Source organism: Acomys russatus, chromosome X (genome assembly GCF_903995435.1).
Source record: "Acomys russatus chromosome X, mAcoRus1.1, whole genome shotgun sequence".
Lineage (NCBI taxonomy): Eukaryota > Metazoa > Chordata > Mammalia > Rodentia > Muridae > Acomys > Acomys russatus.
In genome coordinates, this window is record NC_067169.1 from 24,089,957 (window position 1) to 24,106,295 (window position 16,339).

Below are 16,339 nucleotides of genomic sequence, written 5' to 3' on the forward strand. Positions count from 1 at the left end.
GCAACAGAGACCATGAAGTTGAAATATATGAACCATCAGGATAAGTTTGCTGATCCATAGTGTAGAACTTTTCTGGCCACTTTCAGTTTCTTAGCTGAATGTCTGTCTTCATTTTGGTATTGCCTTTTTTTATTAATTACTTTTCTGTTGCTATGATAAAACACCATGACTAAAGGTAACTTAAAGAGGAGAGAGTTTAGTTGGGCTTGCTCTTCCAGTGGGACAAGAGTCCATCATGCCTGGGACAAATGACAACAAGGAGCAGCTGTGGTTGGAAGATCTGGAAGCCAAGAAACCATATCTTTAACCACAAACATAAAACAGAGAGTGAACTGGAAGTAGGGGAAGGTTGATAAACTCTCAAAGTTCACCCTGCGACATACTTCCTCCAGGAGGGACACACCAACTCCCAAACAACATTACTAACTGGGGAACAAGTGTTCAAATACTAAGCCTGCCGGGGACATTTCTCATTTAAACTTGGCCACTACGAGTATTCTCTGGGAGTAATGTGCGGGTCCACTGTACAGTCTAATTTCTGGAGAACTTATAAAGGACAGACAACAGCGTTATATCTATTATAGTAGAATACACTCAACTGAAAAGTCTTTTCCTTCTCATGTGCTCCCCTGTGGGATCTGGAAACTCCCAGAAAAAAAATTGTGAGCCTGAGAGTTCCATTGATTCAGAGCCTGCAAGGAGTCCCTGGATACTCAAATGCCTTGGGCAGATGGTTCAGATTTAGACTTAATTAAAAAGTTTTTTTTTTTTTTTTTATGGGGCTAGAGGGATGGCTCAGAGGTTAAGGGCACTGACTGCTCCTCCAGAGGGCCTAAGCTCAATTCCCAGCAACCACATGGTGCCTCACAGCCATCTATAACGTGATCTGATGTCCTCTTCTGACTTGCAGATATACATGCAGGCAGAGTACTGTATACATAATAACAAAAAAAATCTTTAAATTTTTTTTATGTGTATGAGTGCTCTATCTGCATGTACACATGCATGCCAGAAGAGGGCATCCTACTCCAATATAGATGGCTGTGAGCCACCATGTGGTTGCTGGGAATTGAACTCAGGACCTACTGGAAGAGCACCCAGTGCTCTTAACCGCTGAGCCATCTCTCCAGCCCCCTGGACTAGGTCTTGATACACTATTCTCTCTTAGTCCTGTGCTACCCATGTTCTGGAACCATGGATGTTCTTTAGGTACCCATTCACTTTCATGTGCCATTTTCTTTCTGCCTTTCTATCAGAATCACTTCTTTCCCTTCTCTTGTTTCCCTTACTGGCCTAGACTTTTTCCAGACTACATTTATCCTTCAAAGATGAAGAAGAACTTTTGTACTAGAAATAGGCACCATCGGGGCTTGTTGACCTCTCTGTGCCTGAGCTATCTATCTGGTATCCTACTTTGCCTTTATTTCTCACTTCTTCTCAGTCATTTTTTTCTCCCACATCATGTGTGTCATAGCTGTTAGTTCTTTTTAAAAATTTTTTTAAAAATTAATTTATTCTTGTTACATCTCAATGTTTATCCCATCCCTTGTATCCTCCCATTCTTCCCTCCCTCCCATTTTCCCCTTATTCCCCTCCCCTATGACTGTTCCTGACGGGGATTACCTCCCCCTGTATATCCTCATAGGGTATCAAGTCTCTTCTTGGAGCTGTTAGTCCTTACCTTCTTTTTTTAGTTTAAAAATATTTTATGTGTATGAGTGGTTTGCCTCATGTATGTATGTGTACTATGTGTGTGCCTGGTGCCTGAGGAAGTCTGAAGAAGGAACAGGATCCTCTGATGATTGTAATATGTGGGTGCTGGGAGCTGAACCCATGTCTTCTGTACGAGCAACAAGTGCTCTCCATCCCTGAGCCATTTCTCAGCTCTAATTCCTACCTTTATAACATGAATGCATGGTCTTCCACTACATTCTAAGGTGACCAACAAATTCTGTGATTAATTTGTAGAAATCCTCATTAGTTGCCCTGAAAAGAACTGTTGAGGGTTTTGTTACCCTTGATAATGAGAACATATTTAATTTAAAATCTCATTTTGAGGCAGGGTCTCTCTATTATACAGCTCTGGCTATCCTGGAACTCGATCTGTAGTCCAAGTTGGCCTGGAACTCAGAGATTTGCCTGCTTCTGTCTCCCTGACTTCTATATTCTGAGATTCTGTCTTGCTCAAGGTTAGGGAGTACATCTTATCATGTTACTGGGCAAGGCCATGTAACAAGTACTCAATGCCTAGTACTTAAATGGGTTCTTTTGTCTCCACCTCCACTTGAATTGTGTGCTTTTAACAATGTAGAGACCCAGTGCAGAGAACCTACCACTCCAGAATGTCTTTTTACATCTTTCTGTTTTCCCAGTGGGCCTTTAACAGGTTCTCCCTACTGGAATGCTCTATCACTTCCCTTATTTATGAGACAGAAATATAACCCATCTCTTTCATCATCCTGTAATATATTATTTGTTTTCAGATAGGAGCCATGAGTCAGATTTTCTCTGGACACAGGCAGGAGCAGACTGACGCCTTTCCCTCCCTGCTCTAGCCTCTTAGCTCTTTCAGGTAAGTGGCTCATCTCAGCCAAAGCATTTCTTTAAAGGAGATTTTTTTTTTATATTCCACTTTTAAGGTGTGAGAGGGGCCTGGACCATGCCATCCCTCATTATGTCACCATATACTTGCCACTACTGCTTGTCCTTGTGGCCAACCCGATCCTGTTTCACAAGACAGTGACTGCAGGTAAATCCTGGGAGAATTACTCTTGATATATGGACACAGAGTACATCTGCATGCTTTGGGTACACATAAAAATACAGCTGTTCCATCTGGAATTACACATGACAATTGACCTTTTTCATGTTTCTTCAAAGACTTGAGCAGAATACAGTTGGACAAACTGACTATGTTTAATAAGTGAAAATGTGAAAGCCTATTTACCTATTTACGACACTGTTCTTTGCTGACATTTGCTTAGCTAAAAACCATGAGTTAAAAAAAAAAAAGACCATGAATTTGGTTGAGGCTTCACTTCTGTGCTGGGCTTCTCCAGACTCTGTCCTTTGCATGGAGGGCCTAAAGGTGACTTTGTAAAACTATAGAGGCAGTATAGAAGTAGACAGAGCAGGAAAGGGATGAGGCAGGGCCTCAATGTCTGGTCATTCCTATGCACTCATTTGGGCTATGTATTTTCTCAGATGTGCAGGAAACAGGAATTGAAACACAGGAAATGAATCCATTGCAGTGAAAGAAATGAGATTAGAGGGAGGTAGTGAGTCAGCAGAAGGACATAGCTTTTACAGCTAGGACTAGAGACCAGTGTCCCAGCCCTACCACCTCCTCAAGTGACTGTGAGGTGGAGTGAGTGCCTACCTTTCTCACGTTTCTGTGTGTCTCTGGGGCAGAATGTGAATTAAGGCATTTCCACATTGGCCTTCACAGGAAAGTCATTTAAGATTTAGCAGTCATGGACAGGCTCAGTGGCGCACGCCTTTAATCCCAGCACTCAGAAGGCAGAGGCAGGTGGATCTCTGTGAGTTTTACGTCAGCCTGGTCTACAAAGCAAGTCTAGGAGAGCCAAGGCTGTTACACAGAGAGTGTTTAAAGGGGTTGTCACTAGTGACAAACTATTGACACTTTAGGTACATCTTTTCCTATGTGTTTTTTAAATATAGAACATTAAATATTATACTTTTATGCTGGAGTGCCAACAATGGGTTGAACTGAAAAATATTTATTTACTATTTTTATGTGTATGCATGTGTGTGTTTGTACCTAAGTTTATGTGCATTACATGCATGTAGAGGTCAAAAGAGGGCATCAGATTCCCTGAAACTGAAGTTCCAGGTGATTGAGAGCTGCCATGTGGTTGCTGGGAACCAAACTCCAGTTTTCTGCAAGAGCGGCAAGTGCTTTTAACCATTGAGGCATCTCTCCAGCCTTTGGTTATAGATTTTTTTTTTAAAATTAAAGTGTTCGGGAGGCAGAGACAGGTGGATCACTGTGAGTTCAAGGCCAGCCTGGTCTACAAAGTGAGTCTAGGATAGTCAAGGCTACACAGAGAAACCCTGTCTTGAACAACAAAACAACAACAACAACAAAAAGTCTATTATTAGTAATAGGAATTTATTGTCTTTGGATGAATTTTTTCTTATTTGCATTTAAATATAGAATTTTGTTTTAAAAATTACATACACGTAGTTTTTTATCAAAGCAATGGAAAGACCTTAGCCAAACATTATAATGTTCCAGTGGTTTTATCTGTGTGGAGGTACCATGGGTCATTAATTCTTCTCTAGAAGAATTAATAAGTGTATATTATTTTAGAATGGATAAAATAAACCCTTAAAATATAGTATTTGAATAAAATACTAAAAAATGAAGAATTCAGTTAATAAATTACCAGTGTTAATATCTCAGCATGATGTTATTAACACTAGGGGAAAAGCTAGGAGAACCTACAAGTATGCTGCAATTCTCTGAGCTCAGTAAGTCAAGGTAAACTAGAGCTCAGTGGTAGAACACTTGCCTAGCATACATGAGGCCCTAGGTTTCATTCCCATTATCACACACATCAAAAGTTATTTCAAATAGAAATGTTTGTGTGTATATATGTATACAGGTACATGTGTGTATGATGACTCCAAGTGCAACACTGTAATGGCTGTCAGTAATGGGCTTTGCTTCATGCTCTTCTGGCTGTATGAAAGGGTTCATATCTCCTGCTTTTTTTTTTCTGTTATGGAGCTAAGGTGAACCATGTATGTTGTCTGACATTCCTCTACATTCTTCCAGTGGCCTCTTTACTGAAAGGAAGAAAAGGTGTTTACACAGAGAATGAGAGACTGATGGGAGCCGTGATCAAGACCCGGTTTTTCAAAATAATGCTGGTGTTAATTTCGTGGTAATCTTTTGTCTAGTATTATTGTTGTTGGTAGTGTTAGTGAGAGGAATATGCCAACTTCCCATTTTACCTTTCCAAATGTGACTTGAGAGTTGCAATGCAAAGAATCTGAAGGGAAATCTTTGAGATAACGCAGAGTATCCCCTAACGAAATGAAGAAAGCATAGTTTAGCAAGTTCAGAACTCATATTTTTTTTATAAAATCTTTTTTTGTTTGTTTTTTGTTTTTTTCAAGCCAGAGTTTCTCTGTGTAGCCTTGGTTGTCCTAGACTCACTTTGTAGACCAGGCTGGCCTTGAACTCACAGCAATCCGCCTGCCTCTGTCTCTCGAGTAGTGGGATTAAAGGCGTGCGCCACCATGCCTGGCTTATAAAATCTTTTATGACAATTATTAATCAAACCCTGAGAATAAGAAGTGTTCAAAGTTTTTGCTTTCTTTTTCTTTTTAAAAAGAGATTCAGTCTTCTCTTTTTCTATTTTGTTACTGTTTTGAGATTGTGTCTCACTATATATCCCTGGCTGACTCAGAATATATAATGTAGACCCAGGTGGCCTTGAATTTTCAGTGATTCCCCTGCCTCTGCCTTTCCAGGAGCTGGGATTGCAGGCATGTACCATCATGGCCAGCTACATGCTCAGTTTTCAAATATTTAAGCCATATGCACCTGGTATTTCGTCCTACTGCTGGGATAGTCAAATAAAGGAGCATTTATGGTTTTCTTTTTATGTATATAAATAGTTTGGCTATGTACAAGTATATGCACTATGTGTCTGCTTGGTGTCCATGAAGACCAGAAGAGGATGGATGCCAAGATCTCCCTGGAATTACCATTTTTGTTGTTGTTGTTTTCTAAGAAGGGGCCAGGGTCTCCCTATGTTGCTCAGGCTGGCATGGAATTCAGACATATGTCTGCTTCTGGAGTGCTGGGATTAAAACATGTGCCACTGTGCCCAGGAGGTACCAACATTTGTGAAGCACCTGGCAGGTACTCCTCTGCAAGAGCAGTACGTGCTTTTGACTGGCCACAAGTATATAATTGTACCCATCCGTCTTAGTCTTGTTTCCAGATTTCCTGGGTCTTCAGTGTAACAGCTCAGCTCACTAGATGGAAGAGAAAAATCAGAGCCACTATCTTCTTCTGTGACCACCATTGGTGTCTTGCACCAATTATTGTGGTAGATACTTTGAAAACACATAAAAAAAAACTTGTGTAAAGCTGCCATGCTGGCACATGCCTTTAATCCCAGCACTCAAGAGGTAGAGGAAGGCAGATCTCTGTGTGTTTGAGGCCAGCCTGGTCTACAAAGTGAGTCCAGGACAGCCAGAGCTGTTACACAGAGGAATCCTATCTCAAAAAACCAAATACCAAAACAACCCACCCCTCAAAACCAAAAACTTGTGTAAAAAGATTGCTGTCAGTTGGGTAGTGGTGGCGCATGCCTTTAATCCCAGCACTCGGGAGGCAGAGGCAGGTGGATCACTGTGAGTTCGAGGCTAGCCTGGTCTCCAAAGCGAGTTCAGGACATCCAAGAGAGACCCTGTCTAGAAAAACCAAAAATAAATAAATAAATAAATAAATAAATAAATAAATAAATAAATAAATAAATAAATAAAAGAAAGAAAGAAAGAAAAGAAAACCAAAGCAACCAACCAAACAAAAAGGTTGCTATCAAAACAGTGATGAGCCAGTACCATCCAGAACATGGCAAATCTTTGTGGTATTAATTCACTTGAAATGAGGACATTTCTTTAAATGCCCTCCTAAATTATCTACAGCTGGTCATACAGTCACCTTGTTACTTCACATTCCAGGGACCCACCAAGACCGACATTTAAAAATTCCACATAAGTACTTGTATTAGTTATTTTTATACTACTCTGATAAAACACTATGGCAAAGGCAATTTATTGAAGGAAGGGTTTATTTGCGGGCTTACAGTTCTAGAAGAATAGAAGTTCATCCCAACCATAGCAGGAAGCACGGCCACAGGCACGTTGGCATGACACTGGAACTGCAGCTCAGAGTTCAATTCCCAATCCACAAAAGGGAAGCAAAGAAGCTCACTGAGGATGGCCTGGGCTTTTGAGACTTCAGAGCTCACTGCCAGTGACATTCCTCCTCCAAGTCTATACTTCCTTGTCTTTCCCAAATAATTCTACCAATTGGGGATCAAGTATTCAAACTTATAAGTCTACAGAAGCTCTTCTCATCCAAACCACCACAGGACTAGTAAGATAGCTCAGCAAGTAAAAGTGCTTATGCTCAGGCCTGACTACATGAGTTATATTCCTACCTCCCAGAAGGTGGCAAGAGAGAACTGACTCCTAAAGAAGTCCTCTGACTACTCCCCACCCCCTACTCTGCCCCTAGCCCTATCTATCTCTGAGCACACACAAATTCCAATAAAATACCCAAATAGCATTTTTGGTTCAGCACTTGGGAGGCAGAGGCAGGCAGATCTCTGTGAGTTCGAAGCCAGCCTGGTCTACAAAGTGAGTCCAAGACAGCCAAGGCTCTTACACGGAGAAACTCTGTCTCAAAACTCCAAACAACAACAACAACAAACAACAACAACAACAAACAACAACAACAAACAACAACAACAACAAACAACAACAACAACGTTTTAGATTACTTCTCAAAAAGAAGGAGAAAAGAAAGAAAGAAGAAAGGAAGGGAGGAAGGAAGGAAGAAGTTTTAAAGTTGCCTCTTTTATGGAGAATGATTTCTGGTTTGACACAAGGCTAAACTTTTACACCTTGATGTGATGTAGATTGTTTCTACTAGGTGGGCTGAGGTGTGTTAGACTAAAAGAAGGAATTGTGTTTGAATTAAAGTCTTGGTGTCAACTCAGTTTCTTCCCCCAGAAGTGATCATGTTGCCACCAAGAACTGGTACATATAGGCCATAGTGAAAGTCACTGTGGATATCATTGAGTGCTTTCCTCACCTGTGAACCATTTCCTTTCCATTAGTTGGTTGTCCAATATCATCAATGAAAGTCTTTTGTTCTACCTTGAAATGCAACCAGATATCCATGGAGGCTCTCTGAAACGCATCCAGAATGCAGCCAGGACCACATGGTTTATTATGGTAGGCCAATCCAGACTGAATTTTTTTCTTGTTGTAAAAAAATAAAAATCAATATTAAAAAATCATCTGGGCATGGTAGCATATACCTGTAATCCCAGCACTCGGGAGGCAGAGGCAGGTGGATCTCTGTGAGTTCTAGGCCAGCCTGTTCTACAAAGTGAGTCTAGGATAATCAGGACTATTACACAGAGTAATCCTGTCTTGAAAAAAAAAGGAAAAAGAAAGAAAAAACCATTCAAAGTACAATGTGTAAATGTGCAAGGTTTTTGGACTACTTCTATCACTCTGCTGCTCTGCAAAGCTAGATTAACTCATTGTATTAATCAAACAGGCTTTAGAGCTGGGATGTGGCCTGGTTGCAGAGCCTAGCATTTAAGAGGTTCTGTGTTTGATCTTCAGCTTTGCAAAATGAGTGAGTGAATGAATGAATAAAAATAAGGCAATCTCTGTTAAGTCACTGTGGCCTAGAGTAGGAAGCATTTGAAGCTAAACAGTACCAAACTGTTACTCTTATTTATTTTTAAAATTAGATTTATTTATTTAATTTTATGTGTATGGATGTTTTAAAGGAACACTGGCACACCAGGATGGAAGTTATCATTATGGTGACCGAAGATTGTCACTTTTTCTATGTTCCTTTGACCTCCATGTGTCCTTTTGCCCTCCTTCCTAGGGAATACTGAATCCAGCCCAAGGACTTCTTTTGTCTTTGGCCTTCTATGGCTGGACAGGATGCAACCTGGATGTCCACCCTCCAAAGATGGTGATTCAGTGGGAAGCAATGACTGCCTCGGCTACCGAGGGCACATACCAGTCCCCTGTGGGCTCCTGTGAGCCCCATGAAAACCCCAGGAAGGTGGTCTGTGTCGCAGGGCACACTTCTGATGAAGTGCTGAGCATTTTGTCTGAAGGTAATGTCCTGTTGCAAGGGAGGTGAACTGCAGAGTCCCAGAGCTCACTGGAAGTCTTTCATTAAGAAGGGAATTGCAAATAGGAACCTCTACGTGTTACTATACAGTATTTTCTCTTCCACATCTTTTCATTTTTTATTTATATCCTCCTCTTTAGAAATCGATTTCATTTTATGTGTATGGTTGTTTTGCCTCCACGTGTGTCTGTACACCACATTCATACATGGTGCCCATGAAAGCCAAAAGGTGGGGTCAGATCTTTCTGGAATTTGAGTTATAGGTGGTTGTAAGCTGCCATATGGGTGCTGGGAATTGAACACAACTCTTCTAGAAGAACAGCCAGTGCTCTTAACTGCTAAGTCTGTTCTCCAGTTCCTCATTTATTTTTAAGATAAAGTCTCACTATGAAACAAGAGCTAGCCTCTAACATTCAGTCCTCCTGCTCCAGGTGCTTGAATGGTAGTACTACAGGAATATACCATGTCCACCTAATTGGTTGCTATAATTTTCTGGCAGTCTAAGGAGAAAGGTTTAAAAACACTCAGGGGCTTAGTTCCTGGTATCCATTTTGGTGACCCACAATCACCTGTAACTCCAGCTCCAGGGGATTTGATGCCCTCTTCTGGTCTGGGTGGACACCTGAACACATGTACTCATACATACTCATAAACAAAAATAAATCTAAACAACAAACCTTATCCTTGGCTAGCAGCATCTACACTCTGCAGGCTGGGCTGTGCACTCTAGTGTTTATCAGCCTCTCTGATCCCAGCTCACTATAGTGTGACAATCAAAACTTTACACATCAGCAAATATCTTCTGTGGGGAGTGTCCCCTGGGTCAGAAAAAAATGTGTCATTTGCAAAAGCTTTAAAAAATCCTTCATTTTTGCACATGTTATCTGGGATGCATATGCATCCATGTACACACACACACACACACACACACACACACACACACACACACACACACACACTCTGCACACACTCACAGCCAAAGGGAACACACAATCCCATCAAATTACTTTAGTTTATACCAAGCTAGAAGGAGAGACATTTTGAGAAAAGATGTGTGGAATTTGCTAGAGGAGTTCTACCTTCTTTTCCTTTCCTGCTGTTTAAATATGTGGAAGAAGGTTCTTTCTTGGGACAAGTCTGCCTCAGAAAACATGTAGATAAATCCATGACTGATGCCCTGACGTGGTATTGTATGGTTGTGGTGGGGAGCTCTAGAAGAAACAGAGAAACCCTTTTGGTTGAACCTAAAAGACAGAGAAACTGTGTGGTTAGGGACTTTCTTACTCTTTTTCTAGCTGTGCTGGAATGGAACCCAGGGTCTCATTCAAGCCCGGCTATTGCCACAATACCAACCACACCCCAGCCTTTAGGCTTCTGATATAGCTCCAGTAGTTCATGCAGGACAGGGACATACAAGTTCAGACTGGTGTCAGCATGCCAAGTTACTGATAGAACCTGCAGCAAAAGACAAGATGTTGCATTTAGAATTAGTTGTGTGTGTTTGAATTCCTATCCTGGCAGCTCAAAAGAGCTGAGAGCCACTTTTGACACTATAATAAAATCGTACAATAATGAGGAACCCTATTACATCTGGTCCCTGCACCCTACTTCCCCCGCCTCAAACAGCATTAATCAGGCCCTTCTTATTTATTTATTTTATTATGTGTCGGTTTAGAGGGTTTTTATTTGGTTGGGTTTTTTTTTGTTTGTTTGATTTTTGTTTGTTTGTTTGTTTTTGGACGCATTCTTCAAGCACAGAGTAAGTTGGAAAAATTAACTGAAAACATTTCCTGTGAAAGTATGAAATGGAGGTCTGGTGAAGGTCTTAAGTTTACATTTCCTTATCCTGAAAATAGCGAAATTAAAATGATTCCTAAGAGGGCTGGAGATGCGGCTCAGAGGTTAGGAGCATTGGCTGCTCTTGCAGAGGTCTCTGGTTCCCTGTAGCCACATGGCAGTTCACAGTTACCTGTAACTCCACTTTCAGGTGATCTGATGTCCACTTTTGGTCTCTGTGGTCACAGACCTGTACGTATAGGCAGGCAAAACACTCATACGCATACAATAAAGAAACCTTTAAAACGGCTCCTAAGATAAAGTCACCACCATATTGTATGTTGACTCTATGCAGGAATTGGCATACATGGATCCCGAGTGCTGGGATTACAGATGTGTACCACCACACCCAGTTGAGGAAAGAAATTTTTTAAAAAAGATGTATTTATTTATTTATTATGCAGATAATGTGCAGCCTGCATGTACACCTGTGTGCCAGAGGAGGGCACCAGATCTCATTATAGATGGTTGTGAGCCACCATGTGGTTTCTGGGAATTGAACTCAGGACCTCTGGAAGAGCAGTCAGTGCTCTTAAGCCATCTCTCCAGCCCCAAGGAAAGAAACTTTTAAGAGGAAAGGTTTATTTGAGTGTGGTGATGCACACCTTTATCCCTAGTACTCGGGGATGGGGGTGGGGGCAAGCACAGATGGATCTCTGAGAATTTGAGGCCAGCCTGATCTACAAAGAGAGTTCTAGGATAGCCAGGTCAATTACACAGAGAAACCCTGTCTTGAAAAGTCAGACACACACACACACACACACACACACACACACACACACAGAGAGAGAGAGAGAGAGAGAGAGAGAGAGAGAGAGAGAGAGAGAGAGAGAGAGAGAGAGAGAGATAGAGATAGAGATAGAGATAGAGATATTAATTTGGTCCAGCTTTCAAGGTTTCTGAAAAAGGGTGTATACCCATCTAATAAAATATTATTACATCATAAAAAGAACTATTTTCACCATTGCTTGGTTCTGGCCTGTGATGACGAAGAACATAATTCTTGGGGGTTGCTTGATGTCATGAGGTCATGGTTGCTGGAGGTCAACAGTCTTTGCATGAATAGGGAACTAGTCAATAGCTTAGCAGCCATGCTGAAGTGTCTCCCGAGTCTTTTTTTTTCTTTCTTTTTCTTTTTTCGAGACAGGGTTTCTCTGTGTAGCCTTGGCTGTCCTGGACTCACTCTGTAGACCAGGCTGGATTTGAACTCACAGAGATCTGCCTGCCTCTGCCTCCTGAGTGCTGGGATTAAAGGTGTGTATCACCACCATGTGGCTCTGTCTCCTGAGTCTTGCTTTGTCAATACCTTCTCTTCATGGAGATCCATGGCTCCAGGACACTCAGGCTTTCTAGACTCCACAGCTCAAATTCTTGTCTGATTTAGGACAGCTAAAGCTAAGCTTAGGTGTCTTTATTTGTGCAACTTTGGCTTTTTTGTTTTTGTTTTTTGAGACAGGCTTTCTCTGTGTAGCCCTGGCTGTCCTGGACTCACTGTGTAGACTATACTGGCCTCGAACTCACAGTGATCCACCTCCCTCTGCCTCCCCGAGTGCTGGGATTACAGGCCTGATCCACCACCCCTGGTGCAGCTTTGGCTTTGAGAAAGTCCTTATACGTCATTGTTCTCTACGGAGAACTGGGAGTAGAGAGTGAAAGACCAGACATTTTACAAAGCCATGGGACTCTGAGTTTGTCCTCAAGTGTGAGGTCATGTGGGAGTATCCTCAGCAAAGACCTTGATCACAAGCCACCTTATAATACCCAGCTGGGTCTTTTTGAACAAAACCACAAAAATCCCACATGAGTTCTCACGCACCCAAGAGGAGTTCATAAACAGGGTGACCCTGTGAGAATCAAATGTTCTCAAGTCCCTTCAGCTAACCTCTCCTGCAGCAGTGCTATTCTGGAAGCTCTTAAAAGCCTTCCCAGATGGTGCCTGGCCATTCTAGCCAGATGGTTGTCTTCCATTACTCACAATGGCACCCACACTCAAATCAGAGCCTGGCTGTGGGATCTAGGGCCAAACATCATTCCTTTGTTCCCTTCCCTAGATTCCCTGAGGGGATCGCATTTGCTTGGTCTGGACCACTCCACTATCATCTCAGATTCATCTGCATCTACCCCTGGGGAAGTTCTGTCTGCTGGTTCTCCAACAGGCCACAGCGGGTGGCCCATGTGTATTAGAGCAATGCTGGAAGTATAGTGCTTGCCTCTGCTCAAACGGTTGTTCTTTCTGTCCTCCTTAGGTCATCATTCTTAATGCTGCTCCAGCTTCAAAGGGCTTATCTCACTGCTATTGAGGCATCGGCCTCCACTATATCCACTCAGTATGCTTACTGTGTATGCCATTCTAGCGGAAGAAAGAAAATAACTACAGAAAGTCCACAGTAATTATGTAGTATGATATCCAAGTGGTGAGAAATACTGTGAGCCAGACTGTTTTGGGTGCAAGGGATATAACTCCAATGCAAACAGCTTGCTAAACATGTTTAAGGGTCTGAGTTCAATGCCTAATTTGTTAAGAATAGGAACCACTAATTACAGAGAGGTAGGGTACTGGTTATTGATAGGGAAATCGAGAAGTTTCTCAATGGATGACATAACATCCTGAATTGAGATTGAAATAATACACAAGAGAGAGGGTCATGAGAGAAATTTTTGTTTCATTTTTTTCTTTTCTGGTTTTTCAAGACAAAGTTTCTTTGTACAGCCCTGGCTGTCCTGGACTCGCTTTGTAGACTGGGCTGGCCTCGAACTCACAGAGTTCCGCCTGCTTCAACCTTCCGAGTGCTGGGATCAAAGGCATGTGCCACTACCACCCAGTGGGTCACAGGAAAATTAAGAGAATCTTTGCAGGTAGAACAAGAGCTGTGGGATGGCCTTTGGCAAGACCGTGCCTTTAGAAGGAGGGGAGAGATAAGTTGCTCAATATGCCTGAGGGATGATAGGGGTGACAGCAGAGGCTGCAGAAGTAAGCAAGGTGCATTGGTGGGGCCTAGAGGCTGTTTGCCCGTGCATACTGGGAAAGGCCCTTCTGCTCCATGATTTCCGTCTGTGAATTCTCCATATCCAGTTTCTATCCTGGCTCAGAGCCAGTGCTCCTGAGTATTTTGGGAGCAAAAGAATAAGTCTGTTGTTTGTTCCAAAGGATTTTGCTACCCGGAAGGAAGGAGTGCTAGTCAAGTGATTAAGTAGACCTGCAGGGTGACCCTTGATGAGAATGTTTTATTTTTATCTTGCTTATTGAGCTTACTTTCCCACCCTTTTTACTGTGTTGTGACTGCTGTCTGGAAGTCATGCCATATTCTATAACAAAGGGAAAATTGATTTGTAAGAAAATAGAACAGGACTGGAGAACAATGATGAGATCCAAGGAAAGCCAGGTGAAGTGAGGCACATGAGACTGCTTAAAGCGTGTGACTCCTTTGTTTTTTGAGCTTCCTAGCTGGAAACTAAATAGACAATGTGATAAGTTACAAAGTTAATTATTCTGAAGAAAGCTTATCAATGGTTCTTAGAAGCAAAGCATAGCTAGCTCTCTCACGCTCTCACAGGTTCCAGTCATGAAGGCCAGAGAGAAAGGTCAGCTTCTCATGAAAGGAACACAAAATAAGTTAGACATTATTTGGACTTGTGCACTATGTCATCATATGAGAACTATCGTTTGCCACTCAGTCATTATATCCAGGGCCTCAGTTTTATGATCAGAACAAGGATGAGAACAAGGCTTGGCAAAGCATTGTCAAGCAAGTGCTACTGTGTGTTGGATCTTTATATGTGTTTAAATTACAGTCCTTGAAAGATGGAGAGATTGTTTTGGGTGCTCCCATGTGCTGAAGGACAGGAGAGGCAAGGTAAAAGTTGGTGGCACTGTGTGTGAGGAGGAGAGGGAGTTTTACAGAGCATAGTTCTTTCTTTCTTTCTTTTCTTATTTTCTTATTTTTTTTATTTTTTGAGATAGGGTTTCTCTGTGTAGCCTTGGCTGTCCTGGAACTCACTCTGTAGACCAAGCTGGCCTCGAACTCACAGCGATCTGCCTTCCTCTGCCTCCTGAATGCTGGGACTATAAAGGCATGTGCCACCACTGCCTGGCTAGATTCTTTGTTTTGGGGGCTTCCAAGAGCTGAGTACAGGTAACTAGTCAGGAGGACCCATTCTGTATGTCACAACTTCCCATGGGTGGACTCTATTTTGTGCATCCCACAGGACACATCCAGGGCTCCAGGGCCATGTTAATTAAACTGTCACATTTCCTCTGGAGTCATGTGTCAGAGGCCTGAAATGATTCTGTAGGGTTCATTTCATTTTCCCCCTCTGAATGAATGGATTAAATGTAGTAGTGGGTGATGTAGAGTTTTTTTTCTCCTTTCCCTCTCTTTTTATACCTACACACAGGTAATATTGATGCCAATTATTTTTTGAAACAGGGTTTTTTTATGTAGTCCTGGCTGTTCTAGAACGTGCTATGTATACCAGGCTGACCTCAACCTCACAGAAATTTGCCTGCCTCTGCCTCCCTCATGCTGAGATTAAAGGCATAATAGGAGGCCTTAGACGCTAAGATTTGACTAAGAGCTTTCCTTCCTTCCTTCCTTCCTTCCTTCCTTCCTTCCTTCTTTTCTTCCTTCCTTCCTTCCTTCCTTCCTTCCTTCCTAGAAAAACAAAGACAAAAATCTCACTTTGTTGTTGAATACTAGCAACATTTTGTGAAGGTGAAGGAAAGCCTTCTAGGGGCTGGCAATGTTGCACAGTTAGTACAGTGTGTGGCTAGCTAGCAAGAGGCCCTGGGTTCAGTCCCCAGTACTATATAAAACAAACATGGTGGTACATATCTATTATTCTAGCACTTTGGAAGGGGAAGCAGGAGGATTGGAAGCTCAGGGTCATTCTTGATGATATATTAAGTTTGAGGCCAGGCTGGTCTACATGTGACCCTGTGCCAGGAAAACAATAGAAAGCCTTCTAGAACCTCAGCCCCAACATAATCTACTCTTTTCCTCCCCAGGTTCTGATGCCAGCACTGTTGAAATCCATACTGCAACTGGTTCCTGCAACATAAAGGAAGTTGACTCCGTTTCCTAAGTCCAGGGGGACCTCTGAAGGGTTGGGATAGGGGTCAGATAGCCCTATTTTTTAAGGCTAAGTATCTCATCATTTTGGATTGTGTCCTTGCTTTCCTTCCTACCAGTGTTGCCGCGATGTAGCATCCTCCAAATCCCACTGTGGTCACCATGGTGGAGCTCACTGAAGATATGCTTTATGCTAGGAGAAACAACACACCAGATCTTGGAAATGGAAAATTCCTTTTAGAACATTCAATGTCACCTCTTGACTCTTAATTACCATTTGGACTTTTTCGGAGGCCAGCTGTAATGCTAAGTGCTAGATCCAAGTCCTTGGGAAAATAGTTAAATAAAGTAATTGTGACTAACTCCATTTTGACTTGGATTCTGTCCAAATAGCCTCTAGCCAGTGGTCTTCTGGAAGGTTTGGATGGTGCAGAAAACAGACAAGTCCAACAGGACAGACTGGGAGTGGAACCCTGGGAGGTATGAAGCAAGTCTTTATCTA

At 42.2% G+C, this 16,339-nt stretch overlaps 1 protein-coding gene across 1 annotated transcript in view; it reads left to right on the top strand.

Moving 5' to 3' along the window:
• Gpr143 (G protein-coupled receptor 143) overlaps positions 1-15,850 on the top strand; it is a 29,608-nt gene extending 13,758 nt beyond the window's left edge. Inside the window, exons 5-9 of the mRNA XM_051142128.1 lie at positions 2,640-2,749; positions 4,802-4,910; positions 7,887-8,004; positions 8,678-8,915; positions 15,774-15,850. Of these exons, the coding sequence (XP_050998085.1) occupies positions 2,640-2,749; positions 4,802-4,910; positions 7,887-8,004; positions 8,678-8,915; positions 15,774-15,850 (652 nt within the window). The remainder of the gene's footprint in view (positions 1-2,639; positions 2,750-4,801; positions 4,911-7,886; positions 8,005-8,677; positions 8,916-15,773) is intronic.
• Positions 15,851-16,339: the final 489 nt, after the last annotated feature.